Genomic DNA, 15,968 nt, shown 5'->3' on the forward strand with positions numbered 1-15,968 from the left:
AGAGAATAGATTTCAAATCTCCCAAGAGAGTACCTGCCAGTAAGCCCACCATGTCCTCTCTGCAATTCAGCTGCAGTAGCGGCTCGTTCTTATAGATGGAAAAGGGTACCTTTAGATGTCATCAGATGCCACAGACACAGGGACACCCAAAATGGGGGGGGGGGGGGGGGAGGAGGATAGATGTCAAATCTCCCAACAGAGTACCTGCCGGTAAGCCCACAGTGTCCTCTCTGCCCAGCAGCTCCTTTTATTGTTTAGGAAGGCTGCTCTCAGTGGTGCTCATAGATCCCTTTCTGCACTGACATCCCAAGAAAAGAAAAGGAGCTGTCTGCTTGAACATTTGAAGCAGGTTAGGTAAAGCACTTGAGGAAACCAGAAGGTATTGTAAAACAGTGACCTTCTTTGGGTTTGAAATAAGATATGGTAAGTGCTTATCCAGTTCACAGCTCATTCTTTGGTGATTTTTACAAATTTGAAATAGCTTTGCATGGATTACATAAAGACTGTTTAAATGTTATAAATATACAAGTCATGTTTGACATCACATCATAAAAAGTAGTTAGGACTTTTTAAGACCAATGAAAGAAACCTGAACCGCTTTAGAGACAAAAGGAAAGCTATGTGAAGGTAGTTTTTCTTACAGTTTCTGAGGTCTTTTTTCTTCAACTATATTGGAGGTTTGTGTTCTCAACCAGTTCCTTAGGATGCATCCAGCCAATCAGGTTTTAGGACTCCCACAATGAATATGCATGAGAAAGTTTTCTATACAATGTAGGTAGTGCATGCAAATGCATCTCGTGCATATTTATTATGGACATCCTGAAAACTTGACAGCCTTGGGTGTATCCTGAGCGTTGGGTTGAGAACCCCTGCTGTAACCACAAGTAATGTCACAACCAAGGCAATTAACATTCAAAACATATTCAAAGGTATACAGACTAAGCGATTGCATCTTTTTTGATCATTCATAATTTCTTGCCACAGAAGGAGTTGAGATTTTTAGAGTGTGCACGCTTTTAGAAAATGAAGTGCGCATAAGTATGTCAGCACTGATGTGGTGTTTCTTGTAGAATATCCTTAACTTGTTAAATTTGGTTTGGTAAATCTGTGCACATAGGATGAAGCCTTTTCTAGCTTTTGTGCTCAGGGAATTGATCAGTATTTTGACTTCTTGGTTACTTCTTTCCTAAATCAGAGCATTCGCTGTATGTTGGCAGGCTTGAAAACTCCCAAAAGGCTTGAGCTGTCAGTTTCAAACACAACCTTTGTGAACTTTGACCAAAGCTCTTGCACAGCAATCAGCACCTGCTCTGAGTGTTACAGAGGACAAGGTATGTAAAACCTAAACCTTAGTTTTATTACCTACATGGTTTTTTTTATTAGCCATATTATCCCCCCTGTTTACAAAGTTGTGCTGGCAGCTGCCACTTAGGTACTGCTGACACAGCCCATTCACTTTCAATGGGTTGTGTCAGCATTGCTGCATGCCAGCCGCTAGTACGGCTTTGTAAACGGGGATATATTTGTGGAAATTTAAAAGGATTTGTCCAAGATGTATTTAATGAGAAGGAGAAATATGGGAAAGAAAGCTAATAATACCTCAATATTACTTGTTTAAATGGTTTAACTTCATATTTTTAAAAATTATTGTTTTTGGTATAACAAAATCAAAAAGGTTAATGAATCTACATGCCAAACTGCAATATCTGACATTTGTTTACAGATTTTGGGGAAGGCTCTGCAATAAAATATGGAACATATTCTTTATTTTCAGACTTTCTACAGAGCAGGTTCTTCTTCTGGGATGCACCAACCACAGTTTTTTTTTTTTGTTACATTTGTACCCTGCACTTTCCCACTCATGGCAGGCTCAATGTGGCTTACATATTGTATATAGGTACTTATTTGTACCTGGGGTAATGGAGGGTTAAGCCAGTGACTTGCCCAGAGTCACAAGAAGCTGCCTGTGCCTGAAGTGGGAATCAAACTCAGTTCCTCAATTCCCCAGGACCAAAGTCCACCACTCTAACCACTAGGCCACTCCTCCACTCTTTCTTACCTTTCATTAATATTTGTATGCAGATCATTTCCCAGAAAATGTATTATTAAATGTATTTGCAGAATATATTTGGTGTAGCTCTTTGACAATGCTATGCATAGTTTTGAACTGGTTATCATATATATAATGGCAAATAAAAATATACAAAAACTACAAAAGCCACGCATTGGTAAGTCAGCTAGGGCTAGCTTAGGAGCCCTTTTACAAAGCAGGGGTAAGCCCAACGCGGGCTTACTGCTCGCTAAAGGAGAAGTACCGCTAGGCTACCACAGCAGCCTGACGGCAGTTCCCACACCCAGTGCGTGTCATATTCGGCAGTAATCAGTGCCCAGTTATATCTGGGTTAGTGCAGGAGCCCTTACTGCCACCTCGATGGGTGGCGGCAAGTGCTTCCTCCGAATTGACCGCGCGGCAAGTGCTTCACTTGCCACATGGCCATTTCCTGAAAAAAACAAAGACCAGCCTTTTACCCACTGCGGTAAAAAGGGGGCCTCAGTGCATGACAAAAACACACACAGATGCCAGCGCAGGACCCCTTTTGCCACAGCTTTGTAAAAGGGGCCCTTAATTATTAAGCATGACCATTTCTTAAAAAAAGGACAGCCTTTTACCCGCTGTGGTTAAAGGGGGCCTCAGCACACACCAAAAACACACGCTGATGCTTCAGCAGGCCCCTTTTAGCGCAGCTTAGTAAAAGGACCCCTCAAAGATCTATAAGCCCATACTTTTGCTTTTACACCTTTTGTAAATTGGATTAATTTGTGACAATTCTATAAACTATGTAACTAGTTAAAACCCCAGTAACATAGTAGATGACGGCAGAAAAAGACCTGCACGGTCCATCCAGTCTGCCCAACATGACAAACTCATATGTGCTAGTTTTTGTGTATGATTTGTAACTGTCATTTTCAGGGCACAGACCCAGCACTATCTCCACCTCCCACCACTGGCTCTGGCACAGACCGTATAAGTCTGGCCAGCACTATCCCCGCCTCCCAACCACCAGCCCCGCCTCCCACCACCAGCTCTGCCACCCAATGTCGGCTAAGCTCCTGAGGATCCATTTCTTCTGAACAAGATTCCTTTATGTTTATCCCATGCATGTTTGAATTCCGTTACTGTTTTCCTCTCCACCACCTCCTGCGGGAGGGCATTCCAAGCATCCACCACTCTCTCCGTGAAAAAATACTTCCTGACATTTTTTTTGAGTCTGTCCCCCTTCAATCTCATTTCATGCCCTCTAGTTCTGCCGCCTTCCCATCTCTGGAAAAGGTTCATTTGCGGATTAATACCTTTCAAATATTTGAACGTCTGTATTATATCACCCCTGTTTCTCCTTTCCTCCAGGGTATACATGTTCAGGTCAGCAAGTCTCTCCTCATACGTCTTGTAACACAAATCCCATACCATCCTCGTAGCTTTTCTTTGCACTGCTTCAATTCTTTTTACATCCTTAGCAAGATACGGCCTCCAAAACTGAACACAATACTCCAGGTGGGGCCTCACCAACGTCTTATACAGGGGTATTAAAACCTCTTTTCTTCTGCTGGTCACACCTCTCTCTATACAGCCTAGCAATCTTCTAGCTACGGCCACCGCTTTGTCACACTGTTTCGTCGCCTTCAGGTCCTCAGATACTATCACCCCAAGATCCCTCTCCCCGTCCGTACCTATCAGACTCTCCCCACCTAACACATATGTCTCCCTTGGATTTCTACTCCCTAAATGCATCACTTTGCATTTCTTCGCATTGAATTTTAATTGCCAAACATTGCTGCCAGGCATGCCTGCTCCCCACCTCCTGTGCTAGAAAATAAAAATATATCATGTGGCGGTAGTGCTGTTTTGCCGTTCGCTACCCACACAGTAGCCCTACCACACCTTTGTAAAAGAGCCTCTTAATGCGTTAAGCCACAGGCTTAAATGGAGCATCACAAGATAGGAAGCAATATGAATTTTGCATGATCTGCAATGATTGAACATAGGAAGCTGACAAACCTAAATAAGCAGGCGGAGGACTGGGAGAAGAGGGCGGGCAACGCAGGTCGGGCTGCCACTCGGAGGGGAGAGAAAGAGAGGGAGGGAGGTGCGGGGGTCTGGAACTTGGAGGAGAGGGGACCTGGAGGAGAGGGAGGGAGGGAGGGGGCATGGAACTCGGAGGAGAGGGAGGGAGGGAGGGAGGGGACATGGAACTCAGAGGAGAGGGAGGAAGGGCGGGGCATGGAACTTGGAGGAGAGAGAGGGAGGGAGGGGGCATGGAACTCGGAGGAGAGGGAGGGAGGAAGGGCAAGGGCATGGAACTCGGAGGAGAGGGGAGGTCTGGAACTCTGAGGAGAGGGGGGAGGAGAGGGAGGGGAGGAGGATAAGGGGGCCTGGAACTCAGAGGAGAGGGAGGGAGGGAGGGAGGGAGGGAGGGGGGCATGGAATTCAGAGGAGACAGAGAGGGGCCTGGAACTCAGAGGAGAGAGAGGGAGGGAGGGAGGGAGGCCTGGAACTCGGAGGAGATGAGAGCCTGGAACTCAGAGGAGAGGGAGGGGGCCTGGAACTCGGATGAGAGGGGGGAGGGAGGGGGCCAAACTGGAACTCGGAGGATAACCTTGCTAGCGCCCGTTTCATTTGTGTCAGAAATGGGCATGTTTTACTAGTGTTACAATAATCCAAACCACTTAGGGGCCCTTGTTGTGGTAAGCACTGATGTGTGCTGACCACAGCAAAAATGGCATACTGTGGGTTGTGCTGAGATGTCTCGCAGTAATTTTGCCATTATGAACGTGCTACTCATGTATTAAAAAATAAAAGTTACTTTTTGACATAGAGGACATGTCTGGAGTGGAGAGTGTGCTGTTTTGTGCTAATCGTTGAGTAGCACATGCTTAGCACGTGAGCCCTTACCACCTACATAATGTGTGGTAGTAAGTGCTCAAGCGCTAAACTGTTTTAATGGCCATGTGATAGTAGCAAAATTAGTGCACGGTCATTACTACCAAAAATAGGAATTATGGCCATTTTACCCCAGTGGTAAAAATGGCCTTAGTGCATGGGAATGACCCTTATAAGTGTGCACTAATTGCTACTTTTTACCACTGTTTGGTAAAAGAACCCCTTAGTATTATATTTTGCAAAAACTTCTGAAAATCAGAATACGGTAACACAGGATGTAATTAGCTCAGTAAGCGCAACGTAAAGTAGGAATTCCTAATCACTGTTTGTACCTGAAACTTAAAAGGTAGGGAGAAGTCCAAATAAATCCCCAAATTTCACACCTGGTAGGAAACCTTTATGGGAATTCCAGATAACAAGACATGGAGGAATCAGGCATAACCAAAAGCAATTCAGTCTGACCCAATCCAAGTACATTCAAATCCAAGTACATTCCAGTATTTTAAAATAGAAATAATCACTTTCAGATCTGAACTGTTTAAGCCAGTTCTGATATGCAAGTAATTTTGAAGTAAACTCTTAAAAGCAAAGCTTGAATACAAAATGGTTTGAGCACTCATTCCCTGTACATATTCTTTTCATAGCCTAGGAAGAGTGTGAATAGTTTACCAGGTCTTTAAACAGGAAGAAAAAAAAAAGCTGCTTATTAAATTATAGTCATTGATTTGTTTTCAAAAATATATTTCTTTGAACTCTGCGCTCTATCAGGGCATATCTGCCGATCGTCTGTTCTGAGAGCAAAGCCGTTAGGCTCTACCAAGCAGTGGGGCCTTAGCCTACATGCCTGGAAACTAAGCCTGGGACCAGGTGCACCAACCCATATACCATCTGTTGGAGGCAGAGAAAAATGCTGGTGTTTTCCACAGAGCATCAGCCCTTATATCATTGATGCCACTGAGAAAAATCAGCTTCTCTACTTCCATCCACTGGTAGGAAGTGGATACAACTCACTTGTGCAGACTGGTCCGACTAGACTAAAAGAAAGAAATTAACAGTTATGGCTAAATTATTTATTTCCCAAACTTACCTACTGTCATTCCTTTAGGCAGAAAAGTATAATAAACCAGTGTTTACAACCCTTTCCTGTATGCACAACTAAAGTGTCTTGTTTAAAGGATATTTGTAATGCATATGAATGAGAAAGATGTTTTCACACTGGAGATCCAATGCATACTCACTGTGGTAATCTTGAAATCCCAATTGGCTAGGTGTGCCTCTATTAGATAGTTGGGAAACATTGCAATAAGTTAAGATATACCATTATTCTAGCCTTTTTTCAATGTGACTGCTTTTTTTTTCATAAATTTACTGTGACACCCACCAAATTCTATCAATTATAAATGTTCCTTTTAAACCTTTTTCAGGTGGCTTTACTGTTAAGACTGAGCAGCTGAAGTTTTTAAATTCGCCCTTTCAGACAGCATTCCCATTTCCTCATTCTGCTATACTTGAAGACCTGGATGGCTCTCTGTCAGGATGGGAAGGAAGTCATCTTCTTGCTCACATGGATACACTTCCAGGTTCCTGTTGGGAAAGCACAAATTTCAGTGGTGCTTTCAGAGGCAGTGTTTGCAGAAAAGATGTTGTTTTCCATCGTATGTCAATTGGTTTGTAAGTATTATATTCACATAACCTATGTCAGAGTGGATTGGGGGATCAATCATTTATTGTATGAATAAAATATAAACACTAACCCTCTAAGGGCCCTGTTTACTAAGCCGCATTGTAGGCACACACACTTTTTAGCACATGCATGCTAGAGACACCTGTGAAGAAACAGTGTTGTAAGCCTGTAAAATGTATTGGATATTTTCCTGCATTGATTATGTTCTGAAGTGTATTTCTCCTATTTGGCTAGTAGGTGGTGTTTCTTTGCTGTAAAGCTGTTATAGAGAACTGTTTTTTTTTCTTTAGTTTGACACAGACAGGAAGCAAGAAGCAGTATATATTTGAAATCTTGTTGACGGGGTTCTGATTGGCCTGGAATTTGAAATTACCCAGAAGTTTTTACTGGTTGTTGCTTCATTCTTTGCCCGGGAGGAAAAAGAGATAGATCTCTTTGCTGAGGCTCAGTGAATTATATGTCCTGACCGTCCCATGTACTGTTTAGACAGTATATAGATGTTTAGTTAGTGTTATAATTGATCCATATTTCAGTTATCTGTTCTTGTTTGTTATTTGCACTATTTTGTTCCACTGTTCAATATTTATAAGAGAATAAACATAATTGTTTGTTCACCCTGTTTCTCTGGACTGATAAAGAATCCTGGTGGTTTGTGTGTTGGGTTTGTGAATGCTTTCTGGGAGCTGTGGGACCACTGGAAGTGTGGCCCCAGTAACCTAGAAATCACTGGGGATAACTTCAGGGTGGGAGACTCTCCCAGAGGAGTTTGTGACTCAGTCGGTGGGAGGAGGGCTGTAGTGTAGAGCAGAAGCAGCAGGTGCAGGGAGACTTGAGCTGTGCTGGGGATAGACCCTCTAAGTGGCCGCGGGGTAACCCCAGGCGGGTGGCTAATTGTTTTGTGATAACACCCATAGGAGTATAATGATTGTCTCTATCATTAGCGTGCACTAATTATTAGCACATGCTAAAAAATGTGTGCATCTACACTGCAGCTTATTAAACAGGGCCCTAAGTCCATATATGACACTAAAACTTTCACATGAAAATTTGGGCACACACCCAATTTGTACACACACGTTAATTGCATAATAAGCCTATGAGCAGCTAATGAATTTATTTAATAATATCTATAAAATTTATCAGCATTAATTTGCATTAATTAAACTTTACATGTGCATCTTTTAGTTGCTCTTCTATAAAGATGCATGTGGAAATTTTTACTCGTGAATCCAGGGGCGATCCTGGAATTTATGTGCATTGTTACAGATTTAGACAGATCTACGTCTAATTTAGGCATGAGGATTTACATCAGGTTCAGTTGATGTAAATCCTCGTGCCTAATTTTGGGTGTGGATCCTGGCGCCAAATGCTATTCTATAAAAGGTGCCCATTTCGGAGCACCATTAGCGCTTAGCACTCATTTTTTTGTGTGTGTGCCAGTTTTGTGGTGCTACATACAGAATTTGGTCCTAAACCTTAAGACACTGACATTCAAAGTGATTTAAGTGGGTAGGAGAGGCTCCTGCCCACTTAAATCACTTGTCACCACATATTTTTGATATTCAGTGGCACTAAAGTGGGCAGTGTCACTAAATATCGCTTCTGACCGCTGCCAGAAAAAAAAGAGGCAGTTCAGAGGAGGTTCAGGGGGTGGCATTAGGGAGGAGCAGGTGCTGGTAATATTCAGTGCCAGCACCTGCATAGCTAAGCAGCCAACTTTAGGACAACCGTTTTCCGAGGGACCTGCACTCCTGCCCCCAACAACCACCATGGACCACCAGGGCTACAGGTTGGCCCAGAGGACGGCATACCTGGACAGCTGGGGTGGGTTGGGGGAGGTGTGGAAGGAAAGAGGACCGTTGTCGGGTGGTGGGAGGGAATTTTGGGCAGACTGGATGGACCGTGCAGGTCTTTTTCTGCCGTCATCTACTATGTTACAAAAAATAAATAATTAAAAGATATGTGGGCCCTGGCCCGATATTCAGCCGAGGCTGCATAACACTTATGCGGCTCTGGTTGAATATTGACCAGGCCCACATAAGTTCTGGCAGCCTGCCCACCCCAACTTATCCCCTGATATTCAGTGTCAGGGCCCGGATATGGCCTGGTACTGAATTTAGTCAGTGACGATCAGCGTTTAAAAAAATGTGGACCAACGCAGGCTGAAAATTGAGGGGGTATGTGTTTATATTTTATTCATTGGAGGTTGTTTCTACTTTTTTTATATGATGAGTGTTATATTATTATAGTAGAGATAGACTACATTTCTTCGCTTCTATGATGTTAAATAAAGAATAACTGGGGATCCATTCGGGAGCTTCTCTCGTGGGCGTCCGTTCACTACCCGATCATCACGTGACCCCCTTACCTTCCCTACCTGTTACATTTGTGGAGGAAACAGCGAGCTCTCCAAAACCCACCAGAAACCCACTGTACCCACATCTAGGTGCTCCCTTCACCTGTAAGGGTTTTGGTAGTGGTGTACAGTTGTGGGTAGTGGGTTTGGGGGGGGGGGTTGGGGGGCTCAGCACACAAGGTAAGGGAGCTATCTTCCTGGGAACATTTTATGAAGTCCACTGCAGTGCCCCCAAGGGTGCCCAGTTGGTGTCCTGGCATGTCAGGGGGACCAGTGCGCTAGAAATTCTGGCTCCTCCCACATCCAAACGGCTTGCATTTGGACATTTTTGACTTGGACATCTTTGGTTTCGAAAATCGCCAAAAGTCAAAGACATCCAAATCTAAGGCCGTCCTTCACGGTATTTTTGAAACGAAAGATGGACATCCATCTTGTTTTGAAAAAACGGGTTTCCCCACCCCCAGACTTGGACGTTCTACAAACACGTCCAAATCGCAACTTGGACGTTTCTTTCGAAAATGCCCCTTTATCCAGCTTATAATCGAAAGAGAAAAACGCCTATATTGCGACCCAAATCGTGAGATGGGCGTCTTTCTCCCGTGGGCGCCCAAATCGGTATAATCGAAAGCCGATTTTGGGCGTTTCCAACTTCAATCCATCGCGGAAACGGGTAAAGTTGATGGGGGCGTGTTGGAGGCGTGATGAAGGCGGAACTGGGGCGTGGTTATCGGCCGAGAGAGATGGGCGTCTTTAGCTGATAATCGAAAAAAAAGGTGTTTTTACCGCGATTTTGGGTCACTTTTTTGGACCTTTTTTTTCACGAACAGGTCCCAAAAAAGTGCCCCAACTGACCAGATGACCACTGGAGGGAATCGGGGATGACCTCCCCGGACTCCCCCAGTGGTCACTAACTCCCTCCCACCAAAAAAACCCCACTTTACAAACTTTTTTCCCAGCCTCTATGCCAGCCTCAAATGCCGTACCCACCTCCATGACAGCAGAATGTGTTCTATCCTGTGACAGCCTTTCCCTGGTTCTGATGTGGCTCTCGGGTGAGTGTGACACCTTTTCTGTTAAGGGCACTGCAGAGTCACATCAGCAATGCATTGTGGTGGGTATAGGGTATTGGGCTCCATGATTCCACTAGCTTGTGGCAAATGCTCACGATGTTGGTAGTTGGTAGGCTCTACTCCCAATGTGCTTTTCCCCCTGCTTACTGGGTCAGAGTGTGCCCTGTTTTGTTTCCGGTAGTCCATGAGGTAGTGGCCATTTTTGTAAGCCAGTTTTAGATCCTTTTCATGTGTTAGCCACGTTACAGAACTTAGTTCTTCCCTTGAATGTGGCTGAAAGAGGGCATTGTACAGCATTCTGCCAGCTCGGACCTACTGCTCATCTCAGTACCAGGGAGACTCGTTGCCAGTGGGGCACAACCTCTGATCTGCAGTTAACTGTGAGTAAACACGGTTATTCCAATAAAGGACGTTTTCGGAGAGATTAGTCTTCAGGTGTCAACTGGTGTGCCAATGTTATATAGCAGCAACAAGTCCTAGAGGCCTGCGTGTATGCAAGTCTCTGGAGCACTTTTAGTGGGTACCGCAGTGCACTTCAGCCAGGTGGACCCAGGCCCACCACCCCCCTACCTGTAACACTTGTGCCGGTAAATGGGAGGTCTCCAAAACCCACTGTACCCACATGTAGGTGCCCCCTTCACTCCTAAGAGCTATGGTAGTGTTGTACATTTGTGGGTAGTGGGTTTTGGGGGATGGGGGCTGGGGGCTCAGCACCCCTGGTAAGGGAGCTATGCATGTGGGAGCGTTGTCTGAAGTCCACCGCACTGACCTCTAGGGTGCCCAGTTGGTGTCCTGGCATGTCAGGGGGGCGAGTGTACTATGAATCGTGGCCCCTCCCATGACCAAGTGGCTCGGATTAGGACGTTTTCGAGCTGGGCGTTTTTAGTTTCCATTATCGCTAAAAAAAACAAACGCCCAGCTGAAAAACGTCCATTTTTTCGAAAATATGGTCTGTCCCGCCTCTTCACGTACCCGTTTTCTGACATAGATGCCCATGGAGATAGGCGTTCGCGTTTGATTATGCCTCTCCACGTCTCCTAAATGTTAGACCTCTTTCTGTTAAGAAAAATGTAACATCAAGAAGTCTCCGGAGAACTGTTTCCACAAATACGCTTTACTCTCTATTCCTTTCTGCAAATTTTGCTCAATGTTTCAACTAGTTTTCAGACCAGATTCAAGCGTGCACCACATGACATAGCATTTTTTAGTGTTCTGAACTTTCCTGATGTCCTGGAACTTTCTCGTATAGCTTTTTCCACTATTTTTCCCATTGAAATTCTCTAGTGTAGTGTGACCCATGAACTAGACCCAGCAAGCTTTCCTATTTTTATTTATATCACCACCACATTTCGCAATCTAGTCATGTTGTTCTTGGCTACTAATTACCCACTGGTAGCAATAATAGTATCTCGTTCCAGTGAGGCAAAAATGGAAGTTGTGAATCTGAACTCTGAGATTTCTGTTATCTTTGTTTGATGGAGCCTCAGGATGGCATGGGCTGCAGACAGTTCAACTGCTCCAGAGCGTGCTGAGGCTCCATCAAGCAAAGATAACAGAAATCTCAGAGTTCAGATCCATAACTTGTTTGTGTACTCAGTAAAGTTCAGTAAGTAGCCTAGAAATATTTATTATAATAAAAGTAGAAGGTGCAGTGACACCAGTGGACAACTGTGAACACATGTGAAATGCATCAAAAATAAATCTATTAAATCATTAAATGGTGACACATTCCTACCTACCTCAGCCATTTCCACACTAGTGCTCCTGAGTCCTGCAGTGCAGTTCTGCTCCTGTCTCCTGCTCCCCATCCCCCTCTCTTGGAGTCTGTCTGTTTCCTGCTGCGCTGTGGCGTGCTCCTGAGTCCTGAGTCTCTTCTTGCTTAAAAGGCTGGAAGAGATGAATCAACAGCATTTCCCAAGTGGGCAGGAACATAGGCTGGAAAGGTGATGATGAAGTCTGTGCAGTAATACAGAAAAAGAAAGGGGTTTTCTGGGGTCATAGAGAAGAAGATGGGGTCATGCTGATGGAGTATGGACTGGAAACAGAATTGGATTGAATTGGGACCACTGCTTTTTAACATATTTATACATTATCTAGATATGGGAATAACAAGTGACGTAATTAAATTTTTCGATGACACAAAGCTATTCAAAATCGCAAGAGGATTGTGAAAAATTGCAAGATGACCTTATGAGACTGGGAGACTGGGCATCCAAATGGCAGATGATGTTTAATGTGAGCAAGTGTAAAGTGATGCATGTGGGAAAGAGGAACCCGAACTATAGTTAGTTTGAAACTCTCTGCTCAGTGTGCTGCGGTGGTACAGAAAGCAAATGGAATGTTAGGTATTCTTAGGAAAGGAATGGAAAATAAAAACGAGGATGTTATAATGCCTTGGTATTGCTACATGGTGTGACCGCACCTTGAATACTGTGTGCAATTCTGGTCACTGCATCTCGAGAAAGATATAGTGGAATTAGAAAAGGTACAGAGAAGGGCGACGAAAATAATAAAAGGGATGGGAAGACTTCCAAATGAGGAAAGGCTGAAATGGCTTGGGCTCTTCAGCTTGGAGAAAAGATGGCTGAGGGGAGATATGATAGAGGTATATAAAATAATGAGTGGAGTGGAGATATGATAGAGGTATGTAAAATAATGAGTGGAGTGGAATGGGTAGACCTGAATTGCATGCTTACTCTTTCCAAACATACTAGGACTAGGGGGCACACAATGAATCTACAAAGTAGTAAATTTAAAACGAATCAGAGAAAATATTTCTTCAATTAACGTGTAATTAAACTCTAGATTTTGTTGCCAGAGAATGTGGTAAAAGCAGTTAGCTTAGCAAGGTTTAAAAAAGTTTTGGATAGTTTCCTAAAAGAAAAAAACCCTTAAGCCATTATTACAATGGGCTTGGGAAAATCCACTGCTTATTTCTAGAATAGCAAATTGGTCAGAAGTAGAGCATCTATTTAGAGTAATGCACGCCTCTGTAGTGATTATTCGTATATTCACAAATAATGGAGGGGGAGTCTCATAAGTCTACACAGCTGATTTCACTTCACTGCTTGGTGAATCTTAGCTTGTGTGTGTGCTTATAATCATAGACTCGCCTACCTCCTCCTTACTACAAATTCTATGTCTTTTAACACACTTTCTTAACTCACTCTGAGGCAATCTTAACAATGCTGATGGCTACACATCACTTATCTGTATCAGCCGGTGTGCCCTCTTTCCACGACAGGTGCCTGTTTCGCTGGTAATGCTAGGGGGAGTCATAGCACCGGACCGTTTCACCTTTCTCATGCCAACTTGGAAAGAGGAAAGAGGTTAGAGTTCTTCAGCTTAGAAAAGAGATGTCTGGAGGGGTATGATTGAGGTCTATAAAATCCTGAGTGGTGTAGTACAGGTAGAAGTGAATCGATTTTTCACTCTTTCAAGAAGTAAAAAGACTAGGGGACACAATGACATTACATGAAAATTATTTAAAAATAAATAGGAGGAAATCATTTTTCACTCAAAGAATAGTTAAGTTCTGGAACTCGCTGCCGGAGGATGTGGTAATGACTGTTAACATATCTAGGTTTAAAAAATGTTTGGACAATTCTTGGAGGAAAAGTCCGTAGTCCGCTATTGAGATAGACATGGGGGAAGCCACTGCTTGCCTTGGGTTTGGTAGCTTGGAATTTTGCTGCTATTTCGGTTTCTTCCAGGTACTTGTGATCTGGTTTGGTCACTGCTGGAAGCAGAATACTGGACTAGATGGAGCATTGGTCTGATCAAGTATGGCTATTCTTATGTTCTTATGCAGTTCCTATGCTTCCAGAGTGTGTTTCAGCTGGGTTGAAGCTAGCTGCTGATACCTTCTTTGATACAGACAATCTTCCCTTGCTATGGAGACAGGTTTGCCTTATTTGTTCATCTCACATATATTTTCCAACAGGAAATATGTGAGATTGTCTTCTATGTGCTGAGGACAGATGGAGTCAGTCCAGAGGGTGGATACTAAAATGGTCAGTGCTCTTCATCATAAAGGATATGGGGAGAGACTTAAAGATCTCAGTATGTATACTTTGGAAGAAAGGAGGGAGAGGGGAGATATGATAGAGATTTTTAAATGCCTACACGGCATAAATGCATAGGAGGTGAGTCTCTTTCAATTGAATGGAAGCTGTAGAATGAGGGAGCATAAGATGAAGGTGAAAGGGGTAGACTCATAAGTAACCTGAGAAAATGCTTCTTCATGGAAAGGGTGGTGAATTCATGGAACAGCCTCCTAATGGAAGTGGTGGAGACAAAAACAGTATCTGAATTCAAGAGAGCTTGGGAAAAGTACACAGGATCTCTAAGGGCATGATAGGGAGAGTAGATGACATGAATAGGCAGACTGGATTGGCCATATGGTCTTTGTCTACATTTTTCTCTGTTTCTATGTTGTAGACTTGGACGTTTCTTCCCATTTGGTAATCGCTGATGGATGTCCTGATTTGGGCCCTCCTTAGTCCCACCAAAATGCAACCACAACACGTCCCCTTGCTAGTTGGATGTACTGCAGTGTTTGACACCCTTTTTCTACCTTTCAAAAATCTAGATTTGGATGTTTCAAGCACGTAGACATCCATTTGGATATTTTGAGACATCTATATGTTTCAAAAATGAGCTCCTTTAATGTGTTAAATAGTACATAGTGCATGTTACTGCCCTAATACAGCTTAGTAAGTAGATACCTTCAGTGAATAAACCAATTCTCATTTAGAACATTACATAATCTTTAACTGCCTTTCATAATAAGTAATACTGAGCCCTATGTTTCAAGTTTTTGAACTCATCTGAGATGCTCCCATTTTCTTGTATGACAAACTTTCTATCCCTTCACTTTCCTCAGACAAATAAAGACATGAACTCTTTTTGAATAACTGCTTTTCAACATTCTATTTTGTGGAAAACATAAAAAATAAGAGCTGTATTATTGTGTGTGTGTGTGTGTGAGAGAGAGAGAGAGAGAGAGAGAGAGAGAGAGAGAGAGAGAGATGAGCTCCATAAGCAAAATGAAAATGTTTCTATTTTAAAGGTCTTTAAAATTGTCACATACTGGTGACGAGAGTTGCCCCTATTGGACCTTTGAGGATGAACTGTAGCTTGATTAGTGCTTAGGAATGCATCCTCTTTGATTGGTTCCCTATATCTATTTTAAATCATGGAACTCCCATCCTACCTTTGGCACCTGACCCTTGTCTGGCCTCCACATATGAACCTGCTCTGTCAGCCCTGACTTTAGCCCATTTCTTCATCACTTTTCTGCCTTGGTGGTGTTCTTGTTCTTCAAAACTGTCTTGTTGGACCCAACCACAGTGCTCCTACACTTTGGCCCATGTACTACTTCCTTCCATCTGGCATCTGGTGTCTACTCTGGGCTTGGGCTGTAAATCCTGGCAGCCTCCAAATACTAGAGGGATCAACTCAAAGGGAAAGGGGGCTTCTATAGGTGAAATCACCTGATCAAGGCCCAGAAGCCCTGATATTCTCAGAGGTCTCAGCTGAGCACCAATGTGCATCCATTTAGAGGATTTCTTTACTTCAGTTTGTGTCAGTACTATTATTTTCTTTTTTAACTTACAGTATATTTATTTATTTATTTACTGTATTTATAGCCTGCCTATCACTTAGGTTGGGTACATAAAAACATACACAATAAAAACAGACATACATACATTGCATAAAAAGTTGCAGAAATTAAAATGTTGCTGCCTCCTTTTAGAAGAGATTGACCAAGGCTTTTAAAAATATCTTTTGTCTATAGGAAAGAGCCTGGATAAATTAGGCCCTTTGTTTTCATAATTTATGTCCTTTTATTTTAAAGAACATACATGATTATACCTTAAGGTAAGGGCAGTGCTGCTTCCAAAACTAATTTATATA

General features: G+C 43.2%; 1 protein-coding gene across 1 annotated transcript in view; it reads left to right on the forward strand.

The window, feature by feature from the left end:
* The window catches only part of PKHD1 (PKHD1 ciliary IPT domain containing fibrocystin/polyductin), a 980,909-nt gene that overhangs the window by 602,508 nt on the left and 362,433 nt on the right, over positions 1–15,968 (forward strand). Inside the window, exons 46-47 of the mRNA XM_030198735.1 lie at positions 1,196–1,331; positions 6,364–6,610. Coding sequence (XP_030054595.1) covers positions 1,196–1,331; positions 6,364–6,610 — 383 coding nt within the window. The remainder of the gene's footprint in view (positions 1–1,195; positions 1,332–6,363; positions 6,611–15,968) is intronic.

Source organism: Microcaecilia unicolor, chromosome 3 (assembly GCF_901765095.1).
Source record: "Microcaecilia unicolor chromosome 3, aMicUni1.1, whole genome shotgun sequence".
In the NCBI taxonomy this organism is placed as follows: domain Eukaryota; kingdom Metazoa; phylum Chordata; class Amphibia; order Gymnophiona; family Siphonopidae; genus Microcaecilia; species Microcaecilia unicolor.